This window comes from Octopus bimaculoides, chromosome 10 (genome assembly GCF_046866305.1).
Source record: "Octopus bimaculoides isolate indiv1 chromosome 10, ASM4686630v1, whole genome shotgun sequence".
NCBI lineage: Eukaryota > Metazoa > Mollusca > Cephalopoda > Octopoda > Octopodidae > Octopus > Octopus bimaculoides.
The window spans coordinates 51,027,715-51,046,068 of record NC_142937.1 but is presented as its reverse complement, the minus strand read 5'-3'; the positions used below and the strand labels follow the sequence as shown (position 1 = coordinate 51,046,068).

The 18,354-nt window shown below is 36.7% G+C and overlaps 1 protein-coding gene across 2 annotated transcripts in view; it reads left to right on the top strand.

Annotated features, from left to right (window-relative positions):
- The window catches only part of LOC149133717 (ankyrin repeat domain-containing protein 13C-A-like), a 331,974-nt gene that overhangs the window by 239,177 nt on the left and 74,443 nt on the right, over positions 1–18,354 (top strand). For both annotated transcript variants that reach the window (XM_089359124.1, XM_089359123.1), the window contains 2 exons: positions 1,645–1,712; positions 14,170–14,269. In XM_089359124.1, the coding sequence (XP_089215250.1) occupies positions 1,645–1,712; positions 14,170–14,269 (168 nt within the window). The remainder of the gene's footprint in view (positions 1–1,644; positions 1,713–14,169; positions 14,270–18,354) is intronic.

The following is an 18,354-nucleotide window of genomic DNA, read 5'->3' as shown; positions in this document are numbered from 1 at the left end:
TATATATATATATATTTCAATTTGATGTACATTTAAAGTTTTCTTTTAGGTATTTAATTTCTAAAATTCTGAAGTATAACATTTGTTTTGACTCAGTTCAAATATAACCACAAGATAATTGTGGAAAATTGCATCAACAGGATAAATTGACTTTGAGGAGCATCAGTTGCAAGTACACCTTCAGTGGTAAATAATTTAATTGGAGGCCCATTGAAGTTCTACATTTATAATAAGATCTAGCACATTAATGATAAATTGCGAAAGATGCATATGTCAATTATTTCAGAAAAAGAAAAGTTATGAAACATCAATCTAGAAGATAACAAGTAAAAAAATGACATATTGCTTTGTCCATTTCATTTTGTTTTAGCATCCACATTTTTATGCTGGCATGAGTTAAACAGAATCTGTCAAAGCAGGTTTTCTATGGTCAGATACACTTCCTGTCCTTAACTTATACATGTTTCTAAACAAGGTGATATTTCCCTATGACTGGAAATGTTTTCGTGGAAGATTGGAAATGGGGCACACTGCTTGTACAACAGTAACACTCATTTACAACTATCATGTAATGTCAAGACAAGGTGACACAAATACACACATGCATGCACACACATATATGCAAATATGTGAATATGATGGGCTTCTTTGAGTTTTTGTTTTGCCAGCCCCACTCACAAGACTTTAATCAGCCCAGGGATATAGTAGAAAATACCTGCCCAAAGTGGACTCTTATGAGACTCTCTGTTGTAGAACCCATGCCAAAGCAAACATTGAAGCTCAGATACAGTCCTTGGGAACCATCTGATTGTGTCAAGACCATGGACATAAAATAATGATGATGTATCTATCTTTAGTTAACCCTTTAACATTCAAATTACACAGTCAAATGTAATGCTTATTTATTCACATTGTTTTGAATTTATCATGTATTATCTTACAGCTTCAAAATTTTGATTCCTTATTTTTAGAATGACATTGTAGGGTAGACATGAGAAGCTAGATCTGGCTGGTTTGAACATAGAACAGGTAGAAAAGGGTTAAACAAATGTTTGAGAAAAGTTGATTTCAGTATTCTATACAATCAACTGAAAATACATTTGTCATTAATGGAGAGTTAGTGTTCTACATTCTGAAGGACATAAAACAGTAATAACACATTTTTCTATTTACCTTGTGAGAAACTTTGTTGCTATGTCATTTTAATTCTTCTCTTATTTATCCCATATTCTTATAAATGTTGTGAAGATGTAAAGCAGTATTTTACAACTATAATTGTATTTTGTATGGTGGATATATCAAGCCACTCTTGCATAATTCAATTATTAAACAATATCCTAAAAGATATTTCTGAATGTTTTGTAGCTATTTTATTTCCTTTATCAAGGATAATTTCTTTCTTCTTCAAATCTCTTAAAATGTTATCTTTGGGGTTTTTTTTTTTAGTAAGTCTTTTATTATTACTTGTTATTCACATATTTTAGAACTTAACAGTTTTCTAAGAAACCATAGGGAAATTTGGAAGCAGTTTCTCAGAATGAGTTGGTTTAAATATTTATAGTTAATTCATCTTCTCATGTTAATTTTAGAAACAAATCAGTTGTGCTTGTATTTGTGCTATAAATTTATTATCTCTTGTTACAGGAATTAGTAGGGTCTTTTGCTGCTGATTACTATAGTATATGTGGACTAATTTTAGAATCTAGGAAAAGGTAAGTAATTATTTTTTTAATCTAAAATTAGCATTTTTACTATGTAATTTGTTTGAACTAGTTGTAAAAGCTGGTGGAGTTAAACTGTTATTGCTTTCATGTCCCTTTTTTGTTAAGATATTGATTGATATCTTTGAAGAACAAGGACACTGAGATTTATTTTATGAATAACATTTTAATATTAAATCTTAAGAATGAAAAAAAAGACATCAGAGGGACACAGATAAATTTGTTTGCAAATTATAGTGTGGATTACAATATGTTGCTTACCCATGCTTTTTAATTTAACTGAATTAAGCTTCGTAAATGTTTGATTAAACTTATCAGGAAATTTGTAAGTTGGATGATTTTTTTTTTTTTTATAAGTATCACCATTATTATACTCTGGTGAATTTAAGAAATCAACTCGTAAATAAACAAAACCCTTGAATCCACCACTGTACACACGCGCGCGCGCGCACGCACACACACAGAGTCACGTAGTTATGTATGTATCCACACATGTCCATGCACATAGGTACCCCATGATCTATACACACACAGATGAGGGTTGATCCATAGGAAAAAGAAAATGAACAAAATGAAATACTTATAGTAAATATTGCATAGAATTTGAGAAATGTTTTGAACGTCATTCAATGATGGCAGGTGAATCAAATGTACTGTAGTTTGTTGTAGGATATAAATAATATGACCACTTACTTTTCAGGAAATTTGTAAATTTGATTTTTTAACTTTTTTTTTTAAGTATAACCATTATAGGTATTTATACTCCGGTGAAATTAAGAAATCAATTCGTAAATAAACAAAACCCTCGAATCCATCACTGTACACACATGCATGCACACACGCACGCGTGCACACACACACACACACACATGCATACACAGTCACATGTCTATGCATGCATTTATGTATGTTTGAAGATAATCAAACTGAATTTTCATCATTTCAAGCCCAGTGAGTATTTCTGCCAAATTTGGTGAAAATCTGTTCTACCATTTTCCAGTAATTTTGCAAACACACAGACAAAGACAAGTGATTACAATACCCTACTTTTACTTACGCGTACGGAGTAATAAGAAATTTTTTGGTGGTGAATCTGGCTCAAACTCACTTTCTGTACTTCAAATTTCTACAATTTAAATATGACTTTAGAGTGTATCTTATGCTCACATATTCTTTTTAATACTTTGTTGGCATACTGCATATTCTTAAACAAATCATCACTGCCAACAACATGCACCCATTTAATTATGCTTTCATAAGCTGGACAGGTTTTCTCCAGCATAGCATCTCACCACTTGTCATAGTCACGCAGCACTTCCATTGTGAAGTTCAGTATCTTGGGATCAGCATTCAATATTTCTTCATATGTTTTCCTCTTCTGTAGGTTTCATCCACTTGGATATCTTAAACCTTCTTTACCTGTCATCTTCCATATGCATTACATGTTTTGCACACCATATTTGATTTCATGAATACCATGTCTTTCTTTCAGCTCATTTGTGCTCTCTTATTCATGCACACTAAAATTACACATTCAGTGCCTCATTGCTTTCCAGCCTTTTTACATTCTTTGAATTTAGTGTCCAAGTTTCACCTGTGATCCTATTACACATCTTGTGCATCCATACTTTATATTTGGTGTACCATATGAATTTCCTACTGACTCTTTCTCTGCATATCAAGCATAGTCACTTACCAGATGGCAGTAAAGTGCTTTCTTGACAAAACTTCTATTTTTGCTAGATTTACTTTTCTACATTGTGTCAGTTTTTATTCAGAGTTGTTGTTCTCCTAGGCAGGTTGACTTCACTGTCTGTGACTATGAAGTTTTGTATCTCAATATGCCTAATGTGTTCTACTGCATTGGCAATGCTATTAAATCACTAGTTAAGGTTGTCTCTACAGATTTTCTGCAGAAATTATATCCAGCACTGATTTGTTACATGCTGGCTATAATTTCGATAGAAAATCTGTAGAGATAAGCTCAACTAGTGATTTAATAGCATTGCTAACACAGTATTGACTTATGTTGTTTATATTAAGCATATTTGGATATGAAACATCGTAATAAATCAGTGCTGGCTATAATTTCTATAGAAACAACTGGAGTGGGTGTGAGTGACAGTTAGAGATGCTCTATGCAGGTGAATCGTAGTGAGAAGTCTTGTTCTGAATACACTGGTATTTCAATCAAAATGAAACTGCAAATTGTTATTGTAAATTATATTCTTCAATTTTACACACACATACACTCACACATATATACAAGTGGGTGCTGAAAAGTTCCTGGCTTTGGGTAAAAGAAAATATATAGGAAGATCAGTTAATTATGATTTTATTCAACATATTCCCCTCTCAGATTCACACACATTACAGTGGTCCTTCAGTTTTTCTAAGCTCTGTAAATGAACTTGGCGGGTTGGACCTCCAATTTACCCTTAAAGCCAGGAACTTTTCAGCATCCCCTCGTATATGAAATATTAAACTCTTTTCTTTACAACATATTATTGTTTCATGTAACACACACATATATATATATATAATTATAAATATAAATATATACATGTATGTATATTTTTTCTTTCTTGTTGATCTGTTTTTCCATGATGGCCCTCCCTGACAGTAACCCTTCTTTTTTTTTTTTCCAATTAAAGAAGAACTTATTTTGCAGGTCTTTGAAATGAGATGTTATTAACGTTATTGAGAACACCAGTTTCAGCTTTCTCAGAAATGCAAATAAGCATGCACACATCCACAATCACAAACACATATATATATGTGTGTGTGTGTATGTATATATATATCTATATATATATATATATATATATATATATATATATATATATATATATATACACACACACACACATATACACATACATATATATCATCATCATCATCATCATCATTATCATCATTTAATGTCCGCTTTCCATGGTAGCATCGGTTGGACTGAGGACTGGTGAAACCAGATGGCTACACCAGGCTCCAATCTGATTTGAATAGAAGTAGTTAAAAGTTTTCTTATGACAGCTTCTCTTCACTGTCTATTACTTCATTAGAAATCTAAGGATGCACATAAGCACACAATAGAGAAAAATGAAACAAATATGGACGACTTGCTCCGAAACACCACCGAGTGGGGAACACTTCTCAAAAATAACCTGCAGTTGTTTCCTTCAAAATTCCGACATGCTCGAAATGTACATACATCAAGGTATATTTGTGGAAAATTTTATGAAAAAATATTCATTTTCCTGGAAGTTAAGAGGAATTTAAGTGGAATTTCCGAAAATTGTACCTCACCCCTCTCCCAAAACACTTTCACCGAAAATTTTTGTATATTTGGAATCTACATAATAAATAATATATGCATAGAAAACTTCATTAAAAAATATTCATTTTTCTGAAAGTTATGACCTTCCAAAGTTGGTGGGTACAACTCTGTAGTTATGCCACATTGACGAACATGAGTTTTTATGAATGATTGTGTTTACTTGCACGTGTATGCGTTTGAGAGAGCGAGAGAGGAAGAGGGGAAGAAATGAATAGAGATTGAGTGCAATGTGTATGTTATTGTCACAGGTCACGTATATGTGGTTGTGTATGTTTTTACGTATCTATGTTATGAAAAATAGGTAAAGAATACTGAGATGAAAGTTTAATCTATGACTATGTATGTATCACTTTCTCTCTCTCTCCCTTTCCCTCTTTTACTCTTAGTCTCTATATTTTTATTTTGAGCGCGTGTGTAAGAACGGCGTTCCAGGTAGAAGGGAAGAAATATAAAAGTTGCTAAAAACAACAGCCAAATCTCCCTTAAATCACACAAAGTAAACGGAATTTAAAAAATCTAATTACTACACTGGAAAGTTCACATCGAGAAAATTCCATTGATGTAAAAAATTTTACAAAAAAGTGGAAAATGTGGATTTCTATAAACTTTTAAAAAGGCTTCACACAGACACACAACTTCAGTTTTATATATTAAGATTTATCAACCTCTTTTTTTATCACACATGACTCCTTACATGTAAATTTTATTTATATGTAATTTTATATGTATTTTTATATATTTATGTTTTTATGTATGTTTGGTTTTATTCTTTATACCCTTGGAGAATCTTCATTCCTGTACATGCATGATTTATGTTGATGTGTATAAATATGCATTGAATGTTTTCATTTATGCATTCGGGAATCTGTTTGACTGCCAATGATTTGTGTTTTCAATTTTCTCTACTCTGTAGTGTGTGTGTGTGTGTGTGTGTGTGTGTGTGTGTGTGTGTGTACTTTCTTTATTAAAAGGCACAAGGGCTGAAATTTTATGGGGATGGTGGTAGTCAATTACATTAACGCCAGTGTTCATCTGGTTCTTATTTCATCAACTGCAAAAGGATGGAAGGCAAAGTTGACCTTAGTGCTATTTGAACTCTGTGAAGACAAGATATGCCACTGGGCAATCTGTCTGGTGTGCTAATGATTCAGCAAGCTTGCCACCTTAGACGTATATTTAAGTATGCATGTGTATGTATGAGAGAGTGTTTGCGTGTGTGTGTATACACACACACACACACACACACACACACACACACACATATATATATTTATTTATATAAGGGCATTACTATACATGAATGCCTTACGCTAAGAGGGACTCTAAGGTCAAACTACCATAATAAACACATTTTTACTGAACACGAGGAAATGCAACTCTCAAAAACAGACTAAACTATAAAAATGTGTTTATTATGGTAGTTTGACCTTAGAGTCCTTCTTAGCGTGAGGCATTCATGTATAGTAATGCCCTTATATAAATAAATATATTTTAGGGAATAAATGATGGATTTTTCCCTTATGAGGTTTTTTCATGCTAGCTACTTGATAAATTCTTATAAAAGACTTTATCCTATTATTGAATTTTACATATATATATATATATATATATATATATATATATATATATATAGTTCAAAAAACAATAACAAAAAAACAAAAAAACAACAAAGTGAGGACGTGATATGGATAGTATTATTGGACGCTCAGGAAAGGAAAGAGAGAGTGTATGACGTTTCGGGGGTAGCCCTTCGTCGGAAAGATGGAAAGTTCGGAGAATGGAAGAACGGAGAAAAAGGAAAATGGTACCGATGCCCACACACACACATATATATATACACATGTATATGTACACACACACACACACACACACATACACACATATACAGGCGCAAATAGGCACCTTGAGCATGTCTTCTATTGTCCAGAGCCAACTAAGGCCTTATGAGTAAATGTGGTAGACAGAAACTGAAAGAAACCCATCCACTATAAGTTTGTTTTCCATGCTGTCATGGGTTGGACAGTTTGACAGGAGCTGTTAAGGCAAAGAGCTGGCAAGGCCAGGAGCTGCACCAGACTTCAGTTTCTCTTTTGGAATGGTTTCTACAGCTGGATGCCCTATCTTATGCCAACCACCTTACAGGATGTAGTGGGTGCTTTTTAGATGACACCAGCACTGCTTTTCACATGGTACCATTTTTGACAACATCACCAAGTACCTTGCAAGATAAAAACCTGTCAACTGGGAAGGAAAATAATGTTGAGGTGGAGGTTTGTTCCTGTTGAGAGATTAAAGGTATAGAAGGACAGAGATATATATCTTGTTGTAGTAGATACATGGATACCCCAGTTGATAAGAAAGGAGAGTGAGTTAGAGAGTGAGATGAAGAAAGCAAGTGAGTCAGAGAGTGATAGTGAGAGAAATGATGGCAAAAATTGTTGAATCATGCTCTTGAGGGATATTTGAGTGTGGTGCAAATAAGTGAAGTAATACAAAAGTTTGAACTGGGTGAATGGACAGAAAAGAACTGACAACAGCAAATGATGGAGAGAAATATAGGAGAGACTCAAGGTTGGAAGTTGCATAGATATGTATTGACATTAAGGGTGATAGTAGATAAGTAAGATGTGAATGATGTGAACAGTACAGAGGAGAGAAGGCACAGAAAGGAAGTGATTGGTGGAGTCATGGGGGAAGATAATAGGAAATGGAACTGGTTCAGGGTGGGGAAAGAAAAGTAACTAAGAAAGCTGGGGAATGTAGTACATGCTTATTTTGCTCTCAGGTGATTGAGAAGTGATGGGTGTTCAGGGATGAAATATGGTGGGGAATGGTTGCCGGGGCAGAGCATTCCCAAGGTGATTTTAGGATATCAATTCTGCTGTGGTGGACATGTCTTTGTCACCTCCTTAATAAAGCTCAGCATCTTGAGATCAGCCTTCATCCAATGTCTTCCTGGGTCTCTCACTTCCTTAAGTTCCATCCACTATAAGTGATAAGCATTTTTTGATGCAACTGTACTCATCTGTATGCATCACAAGACTGAACCAGTGCAGTCTTCTCTCTTGTACACTGCGTCTAATTCCTCTTATACCTAATTTTTCTTTCAATACACTAGTGCTCTGTTGCACATGTACACTGACATTGCATATCTAGCAATGCATACTAGCTTCATTCCCTTCTAGTCTTCATATGTCCTCTGCATTCAGGCCCACATCTCACTATTATGTAGCATTGTGGTTCTTAAACAAACATCATATAATCTTCCTTTTACTCAGAGAGACCTTTGGTTTTCAGCAGAGATAAAAGCTTTCTGAACTTTCTCCATCTTATTCTTATTCTAACAGTTACACTCTCAGTACATGCCCCTCCAATGCTAATTAAGTCACCTAGGTAGCAGAAATTATTTACTACCTCAAGAGAGCCTCCCGGGCATTTGATAAGATTAATTTCCCATGTATCTGTAGACTTAACAGCCTCTGTATGTCTTCCACATATAAATACTACTTTCTCTGTTAACCTTGCTATTATTCCATTGCACTGGGTGCACCATATAGAATGCCTGCCTAAACCTTTCCTACATATCAAGCAAAGCCATTTACCTGAAGTGGGCAGGATCCTGTTTTTTTTTTCCTTACTTACTAGAACCTTGGTCTTTGCTAAGTTAACCTTAAGGCCCTTCAATTCTAGGTTTTGCTTCATGCTTGGAATTTCTTTTCTAATACTGTTAATAGAATCTTCTATGAGAGCAAGATAATTAACATGGAGCAGTTCCCAGGGGCAGCCAGTCTTGAATTCCTCTATTATGGCCTGGAAAACAATGATGAATAGGAGGGGGCTGAGAACACCTGCCTGTACACTAAATTAATCACTGTACTAATGGTTAACTCTCACCTTATTTGTAAAACCTTTGTACATGGCCTGTACAGCTTTCACAAGTCACTTGTCTACTCCTGATTTCCTCAGAGCTCACCATTATCACACAGTGAGGTACTCTGTCAAAGGCTTTCTGTAAGTCAACAAACACTAAGTACAGTTGTTTATTCTTGGTCAAATACTTCTCCTGCAGTTTTCTATCTATAAAGAGTGTCAGTAGTGCTTCTCAGTAGTGCACAAATCCAAACTGCAATTCATCTAGCCTAATTCTATTCCAAATTCATTGGATTATAATTCTCTCAGTAACTTTCATCTCCTGATCCAGTAATTTGGTGCCTCTATAATTACTTCTATCTAAGGCATTGCCCTTATCCTTGTAGCATCAGACTATAATGCTGCCACATCAGTCATTGGGGATGACACCTTCCTGAATGACCTGATTAAGTATATAGGTAACCAGACCTTATCCTACTCTACCAGATATTTTAAACATCTCAGTATCTCCTGATGGACCAGTGGCCTTCACTGACCTCATATCCTTAATTGCCTTATCTATCATACTGCTGTCAACTCAGCTAGTCCCTCTGCTGATTTCAACTTCTTTCTTATTTATTGAGCAAGGCCATTTATCTGACAGAAAGAGAGCCTTATCTGCTTCCTTGCTAACAACCACTTTTGCTTTTGCCAGGTTAACTTTAAGCCCCTTTGATTCCAGGTTTTGCTTCCAGGAATTTCTTCTCCAATTCTGCTACAGATTCTGCAATAAGAGTGAGGTCGTCAGCATATAGTAGTTCCCATAAGCATCCAGTTTTGAATTCCTCTGTTATGGCCTGGAAAACTGTGATAAATAAGAGTGGACTGAGAACTTTTTCCTGGTGAACCCCTACTTGTACACTAAATTCATCACTGTATTCATAGCCAACTCTCACCCTACTGATAGCACCACTGTACCTGGCTTGCCACTCACTTACTCCTAGCTTCCTTAGAGACCACCATATAATAGAGCAAGGGACTCTGTCAAAAGCTTTCTTCAGGTTGACAAAAGTCAAGTACAATGGCTTACTTTTGGCCGAATACTTTTCCTGCAGCTATCTCACTAGGATGGTGGCATCTGTGGTACTCTTCCCAAATACAAAACCTAACTGCATCTTATCTAGTTTAATTCTATTCCTAATCAATTGAGTTGTAAATCTCTTTGTAACTTTCATGATCTGGTACAGTAGTTTGATACCTCTGTAGTTGTTTCTATCTAAGGCACCACTTTTACCCTTGTTGCAGCTAACTATAATACTACTGCACCAGTCATTGGAGATGATGCCTTCTTGAATAACCTAATTAACTATATGAGTGACTAGTGGTATCCAACAACACCAGATATTTTAATCATCTCAGCAGTGATTCCTGATGGTCCAGAGGCTTTCCCTTTCTCCATATACTTAATTGTTTTATCTATTTTACTACTGTTAGCTCTAGTGGCTGGTCCCTCAGTTGGTTCAATATTTGAAAGACTCTCCTCCTGATCATTCTCCACATTTAGTAACCTTTCATAGTGGCACTTCTATTTATCTTTCTTCTCTGAGTTACTAAGTGCAAGCATACCATTATCTATTCACACACATTTCTCATCCACAACATCTCTATTCTTTCTTATACACTGCTTTGCAATTCTGAACATGCTGTAGAGCATTAGCAAATCTCTTAGCTTCTGCTATTCCTCTTGCTATGTAAACTATCACCTAGCTTCCTTTCTGGCTACTTAATATAATTCTCTACTTCCACTATTTCTCCAGTTTTTCCAGGCCTGTCTCTTTGCTTTTATAGCACTGTCAACCTCCTTGTTCCACTACCATATCACCCTCACCTACTTGGGACTTTTCACCACCCACAGATTTAGTCTGTAGCTCTCGATAGATTGTCCAGCAGGAGCTTCTAATTGTCCTCTAGGCTATATGTCCCCAACTCTCCTCTCTTTCGTCAGAAGCTTCCATTAGAATATCTCTAAATTTCTATTGGTTTACTGGGTCTTTGAGCTTCCATAATCTTCTTTTCCAGAATGATTTATTTCTCCAAGTTTTTCTAGCTCTATTTCTGAAGTCACTAAGTAACCTATGTTGGGTTGTACACTCTTCACCAGGGAAAGACTTCGCATTTGCAAACATCTGTGTATCTTGTTGCCTGCTGAGGAGGTAATCAATCTGGCTTATGTGCCCACCAGAATGATAAGTGATTAGGTTGCTGGCTGGTTTTCTGAAGCTGGTGTTGCAGATCATGAGATCATTTGCATCACAGAACTCCAGTAGTCTTGTACCCTCCTCATTCCTTGGGTCAAAGCGATAACTACAATGCACACCATGGAATACATGCTGCCCAAAAAGTCCATTGAAGTCACCATCCACAATAACCAAATCTTTGTCAATTGTTGGAGAAATAAATGACCTTGTAGAATTGGTTCTTCTGCTCATTAGCCAGCCCAGACTGTAGATCATAGGCAGAGATAAACGTAACTCATTTACTCTTTTACTTGTTTCAGTCATTTGACTGCAGCCATGCTGGAGCACTGCCTTTAGTTGAGCAAATCGACCCCAGGACTTATTCTTTGTAAGCCTAGTACTTATTCTATCAGTCTCTTTTGCCGAACCACTAAGTTACGAGGATGTAAACACACCAGCATCGGTTGTCAAGCGATGTTGGGGGGACAAACACAGACACACAAATATACACACACACACATACATGTATATACATATATACGACGGGCTTCTTTCAGTTTCCATCTACCAAATCCACTGACAAGGCTTTGGTCGGCCCAAAGCTATAGTAGAACCATGTGGTTGGTAAGCAAGCTACTTACCACACAGCCACTCCTGTGCCTAACTGTTAATTCATCTATAAGTCCCAACTTAATTACCCGATCACATATTCTGATTACCTTAATTACCTTATCTACTCACTTTTCTGCTAAAAGTATGCCTACACCACCCACTCCATTGCTCCTGCCTACCCAGAAGAATTTGAACTCTGTTTCTTACCTGTAAGAAATCTAGCAGAGGCTCACCTCTATCTTACTTCTTGCACACTACACATGTTGACATGGCATCACTCCAGCATTTCAATAATCTCCCCAGTCCTTCCTTTCGTTGTGCCAAAATTGATGACAGCAACCCTGAAATTGAGAGTGACAGTGGGAAGGCAATCATTGAAGATCAGCGCAATATCAGTACATATTGTAAAGCTGAGTTTGTGAGTGTATGTATGTGTGTTGCATCTATAGAAATCCACACCTTACAAGATAACAATCTGGGAGTTGCACCAATGGATTCCTCATGGTCGAAAATGCCCGGAATCGACCATTTATTTTTTTTTTTTTTTTTTTTTTTGCTTCCTAACAGGTGAATTTTTGCATTAAAAATAATTTTAAACCATAACTTCTAATAATTTTCAAGTCGGAGAAATACACCAGCATTTGCAAACATGAGTTAAGTCCCCTTCTAGCGACAGTGTAAAGAGAGAGAGAGAGATAACAGATTTTTTTTAAATTTTGTCTTTTTAGTGAGTGATACACAATATAAATAATATTCTCGGTTTCTCCACAGCTAATTTCCAAATTTGCTGAATCCATTGCTCTACTCATAGCGACATATAGCTGGTCGTGCATGAACATGAGAGAGCAGAAGTTACCAGAGCAAAAATCCTAAGTGTTGACTGTAGACACACTCCTTCGAAAACGATCAGCTCTTATTTTGTAAACAATGTTATGAAACTGTTCATGTTTTCGAAAGGAGAGATCTGACTCTCACATCTCTGTGGGAGAAGATAGGCCTCTCTATTCCTCTTGAGAGAGAGAGAGAGATAACAGATTTTTTAAATTTCATCTTTTTAGTGAGTGATACACAATATAAACGATGTTCTCCGTTTCTCCACAACTAATTTCCAAATTTGCTGAATCCGTTGCTCTACTCATAGTGACATATAGCTGGTCATGCGTGAACATGGGAGAACAGAAGTTACCGGAGCAAAAATCCTAAGTGTTGGCTGTAGACACGCTCCTTCGCAAACGATCGGCTATTATTTTGTAAACAATGTTATGAAACTGTTCATGTTTCCAAAAGGAGAGATCTGACTCTCACACCCCTGTGGGAGAAGATAGGCCTCTCTATTCCTCTTACAAAACTTACATCTGGGTGCCAAATTTTCCTCAGTTGATTGTATTACTCATGTAATCCTAACTTAATCCCAAGCGAAGCCGGGCTATAGTGCTAGTATATAATATACATATGTGTGTGTGTGTGTGTCTATATATATATGTGTGTGTATTTATGTTTGTTTTACTGTCTCCTCACCTTAACATCATGTGCTACTTGTAAGCAAGTGCCACTGTTATCCAAGTGGTGTCCTTTGTTTCCAATATTCCATGAAAGTATGTATGGGTATGGTAAAATATTACTTACATTAGAATAGGTAAGAGTTGGTGACTGACAGAGAGGGCAGCCAGCTGTACAAAATCTGTCTGATCCATGCATGCATGGAAAAGTGGATGTTTGTATATTATATGAATGATAACATTTTTAACTGAGACATTACGACTGTATCTGATTGTTCAAGTGTTTCAAGTCTGTGTATGTATGTATATTTACTTGATTGCTGTCATTTATTAATGGTCTGTCCCAAAGTTTAGATGTGCCATTTTCAATCATTCATAAAACTGTCTGCATTTTTGACAATACAGGCATGCTCATATATTTATGTAACAAGGCTAGCAAGTTTTATTCAGCTGTAGCTTCACAAATTCTAGTATATGAGAATGACATTAGTTAAGGTGTGCATATGGACTCACTATGTAACATCCTTGCTGTCTTCCTAACCCAGTTAAGTGTTTCTTGTTTCTTCCAGTAAATGATCATATACACGAACATACACATAGATTTACTATTACCAATAGTTTTACAGTCATACCTAGTCTAGTGCAACGGATGGTGTGTAAAGTAGAATAATCAGCACACTACAATATATAGTAGGCAGGCTGAATATTGATTAATTTAGCTTGGTTAGACATAAGGCAATATGTAGTGTTTGATCAGGAAATTTGAACAGTAGGCCAGCTTCTTATCCATTCAGCCACTCAACTTACATAGAATCTAGTTATTCAGTTTTTAAAAGCAATTTTCCTTTGATGTGTATTGCTGTATTGAAAGACTTATATGATTTTTTATCTCTTTTCATTCATTCTATCTGAAGACGAGAACATTTAACTTTAGAAGATTTACAGAGAAATAAAGCTCTTCATGAAAATTTCTGCAAAGGAGCAATCATGGATGATATAGGGCAGACTGGAAAGGTAAATATATATATATATATATTTTTTTTGAGTAAATGTATTTTATTAATAATACTTGGTATAGACAATGACATATGCTAATGATTTAGTTCTGAAGGCAAAATATTGAATGAAATGAATCCCTATCATATCATTACTTGTTTTCTCATCTTTACCAAACTTTGCCTTTTTTAAATTTTCTGTTTCAGTTTTAGTAGTCTTGTCTCACTACCGAAACTTATATAACTAATAAAGCTCCAAGAATACATTTAACCTGACTTTCCTATGGTATACTTTGGTTGTTTAGGCTTACCAGTATTATACTGAATACCCAGAGTGAAAAATAGAAGTACATAATTGTGTTCTAGTATTAAGAGAAGTCAATGTTAAAGTCCTTTCATCATCATCATCATCATCATCATCATCATCATCATCATTTAATATCCATGTTCCATACTAGTATGAGTTGAACAGTTTGACAGGATCTGATGGGTTTAAGGACTGCATCATACTCCAGTGTCTGTTTTGGCTTGGTTTCTACAGCTGGATGCTCTTCCTGCTTTACACTGTTTACTGGGTGCTTTATTCATACTGTTGGCACTAGTGAGGTCATCATGCACCTCACAAAACTGCAAAACCTGGGGGTGGGGCTCTATGTTAGGAGATGAGGGTTAAAGTATGAGAGAAGGAGGTGGGCAGTGCAGGTTCTTGTTGTTGAGGAGCTACATGGTTATTTACATTTAGAGAAGAGAGTGAGAATGACTTCGTAAGAGCTACTAAGAGATAAATAGTGGTGATAATAGAGTCCTGGTGACCCTTAAGGTACAAGATGAATAAAATTGAGTGGGGACTGAGAAAATAGGTGTGGGGGTATTTGCAACAATGTAAGTGGGGAGCAAGAAAGATGCAGAAGAGAGTTGGGGTAAAGCAGCAGGAGGTAGTAATGATGATACAGTTGACAGAGGGGAGGATAAGAGAGAGATGACATGTGGTTGAGTAGGCTGCAGGAGAAGAGGAGGAGAAAGAAGTAAGTCTAGTGCATAACAAGTGATAATTTGGTGGTCCAGTGAGGAGGGGATGTGGGAGTGGATGATCAATGTGACACATAGGTGGAGCAAATATTATTAATGGACGAAGAATGGCTAACAAAAGAAATGGTTCTGGGTAACAAAAATGAAACATGAGTTCTATTGGGGAAAGAGATGATTGGGTGGGATATGAGGAGGAGATTGGGTGAGCTAGCCATTTGTGTGTGCTTACACACACACACATACACAATGCTTTCAGAAGTCAGTTTTGTCACAATGGCAACCACATTGGCAACCAGTGAGAACCGCATACTACTAAACATCTCTGTCCTTTGTCATTTCCTCTGTGAGACTCAGGGCCCTGAGGCAACCTTCACCACTTCATTCCATATCTTCCTGGGTATCCTTCATCCACAAGCTCTGTCTGCTTTGAGTGGTTGGCGCTTCTTTATACAGTTGTTAACATCCATATGCATTACTTGTCCATACCAATGCAGTTTTCATTCTAAACTACTACATCTGATTCCTCTTATGCCCAGTTTTTCAATACATGTATACTGTCATTCATGCACACTTACATTGTACATATAGCAGGTTATGCTAACTTCATTCCTTTCCAGTTTTCTCAAGTCCTCTACATTCAAGGCCCACATCTCACCACCATGCAGTATTGCAGTTTTAACAGATGCATCATACAATCTGACCTTCACTCTTTGAGAAAAGACCTTTGTTGCCAGCAGTAGTAGTTCTCTGAACTTTCTTCCATTTGTACTTACTCTACCTACTATACTTCTGGAGTAATCACATCTCCTGCTAATTATATTTCCTAGTTAATAAAAACTATTCACTACATCTAATGAGCCAACTGTGCATTCAAGAGAGTCTATTTCCAGTGTTCTTAGTACATACTGATTCAGTGTATCTATCACATATGAAACTTATGTTCTCTATCAGTCTGCTTGTGATTCCACTACATTCCTTGTATGTCCATTGCTTACATTGGGTACGGCATATGGGGTTTATACCTGCATCTTTTAAGCATATTGATCAAAATACCATAGTGCTGTGTTCTTTCCTACTTACTAAAATCTTCATCTTTAAATTTACCCTACAACCTTTCAATTCTAGGTTTTACTTCCATGCCCAGAATGTTCTCTCTATTTCCTCTATAGATTCAGCTGTGAGAAAGAGATCATCACCATATGGAGTTACCATAAACAGCCAATCTTAAATTCCTTAGTGATGAGCTGTAGGACTATGATGAACAGGAAGAGACTGAGGACTGAACCTTAATGGACTACAAACCTCACATTTCATTACTGAAGTCATTGTTGACTCTCATTTTACTTACTGCATATTTGTACATGGCTTGTACTATTCTCACAAGCCATTTGTCAATGCCTATTTTCCTTATTGACCAATAGATAACTGTATGTGATACCATGTTTAATGCCTTTTTCAGATCAGTGAAGGCCAGAAACAATGGTTTACTCTGAGCCAAGAATTTCTCCTGCAGTTGCCTTACTAGGAAGATTGCATCCATGGCACATCTTCTAGGCTTGCCAGATTGGTGGGTTAAGAAAGAAACTCTAAAGTGTGTGTTGCAAATTGTTAGATCAGTTGCACCACAGAACTTCAGAAGCCTTACACCCTCCTCATTTCTCTGTCCATATCCATAACCTCCATGCATTTGATGGAAGCATGTTGGTCAACATGACTGCTGAAGTCACCAGCCACATAGATGAAGTCACTGTCAGTCTTGTTTAGGTAGTCTGCAGAAGTGTCTCATAGACATCCTTCTGTGCTTCTGTTATTCCTGCCTGTGGGGCATATGCTGAAATAAATGTTACTGTTGAAGTGCCTATAACTAGTCTCATCTTGATTATCCTATTGCACACCCTGACTACTTTAGTTGCTTTTTTCACCCCTTTCTCAACTAACAGCATGCCTACTACTCCTCTATTGTCACTATTACTCACCCAGGAGAATTTGTATCTCTCTCTTTTACCCATGAAAAGTTTGCTTCTGGATCCTCTCCATTTTACCTCTTACACACTGCATACAGCTGCTCATCTCTGCTCCAACATTTCCACAATTTCACCAGATCTATCTTTCATCATCCCCACTTTTATGGTTGAAACCCTAAAGTTTTGGAATCCACAGGAAAGGGGTATATCATCAGTGGGAAGGCTGTTTGACAGCTGTGTCATTACTGCTTGAATAAATCTGCAACTGTGAGGGATAAGAAGTGTTGTGCCATAGTTTTCCATCTATTAGCAAATTTATACATATCTGTAGGTTTCATGGCATGTGGAAGCGAGGATTAGAACCAAACGGCCTTAGAGTCAACCTAGCTAAAACCAAAGTCTTAATAAGTAGGAAGGCAGACAAACCACAAATCCCTTCAGGTAGATGACCCTGCTCATTCTGTAGAAAAGGTGTAGGTTGAAACTCTATAAGATGTACCCAGTGTAAGCTATGGACACATAAGAGATGCAGCAATATCAAAGGAAGGCTACCTGGGAAGAGAGCTTTTGTATGTGGCAGATGCTCAGAAGCAATAAACACTGAAAATGTGCAGAAAACGACTTCTGTCACATTCCAGGGAGAAAAACTGGAAGTAGTTAACAGCTTCCATTACCAAGGTGACCAAGTCAGTAGCGGTGGTGGATGCTCTGAAAGTGTAGCTGCTAGAATAAGAATAACCTAGGCAAATTTCAGAGAGCTCCTACCTCTGCTGGTGACAAAGGGTCTCTTGCTCAGAATAAAAGGTAGACTGTATGACAAATGTGGACGAACAGCCATGCTACATGGCAATGAAACATAGCCCATGATTGCTGAGGGCATGTGTAAGCTTGCAAAGAATGAAGCCAATATTCTCTGTTGGATGTGTAATGTCAGTGTGCATACACGACAGAGTGTAAGCACCTTGAGAGAAAAGCTGGACCTAAGAAGAATCCTTTGTGGTGTGCAAGAGAGACGACTGTGCTGGTATGGTCATATGGTGTGAATGGATGAGGACAGCTGTGTGAAAAAGTGTCACACCCTTGCAGTTGAGGGAATCCGTGGGATGAGGTG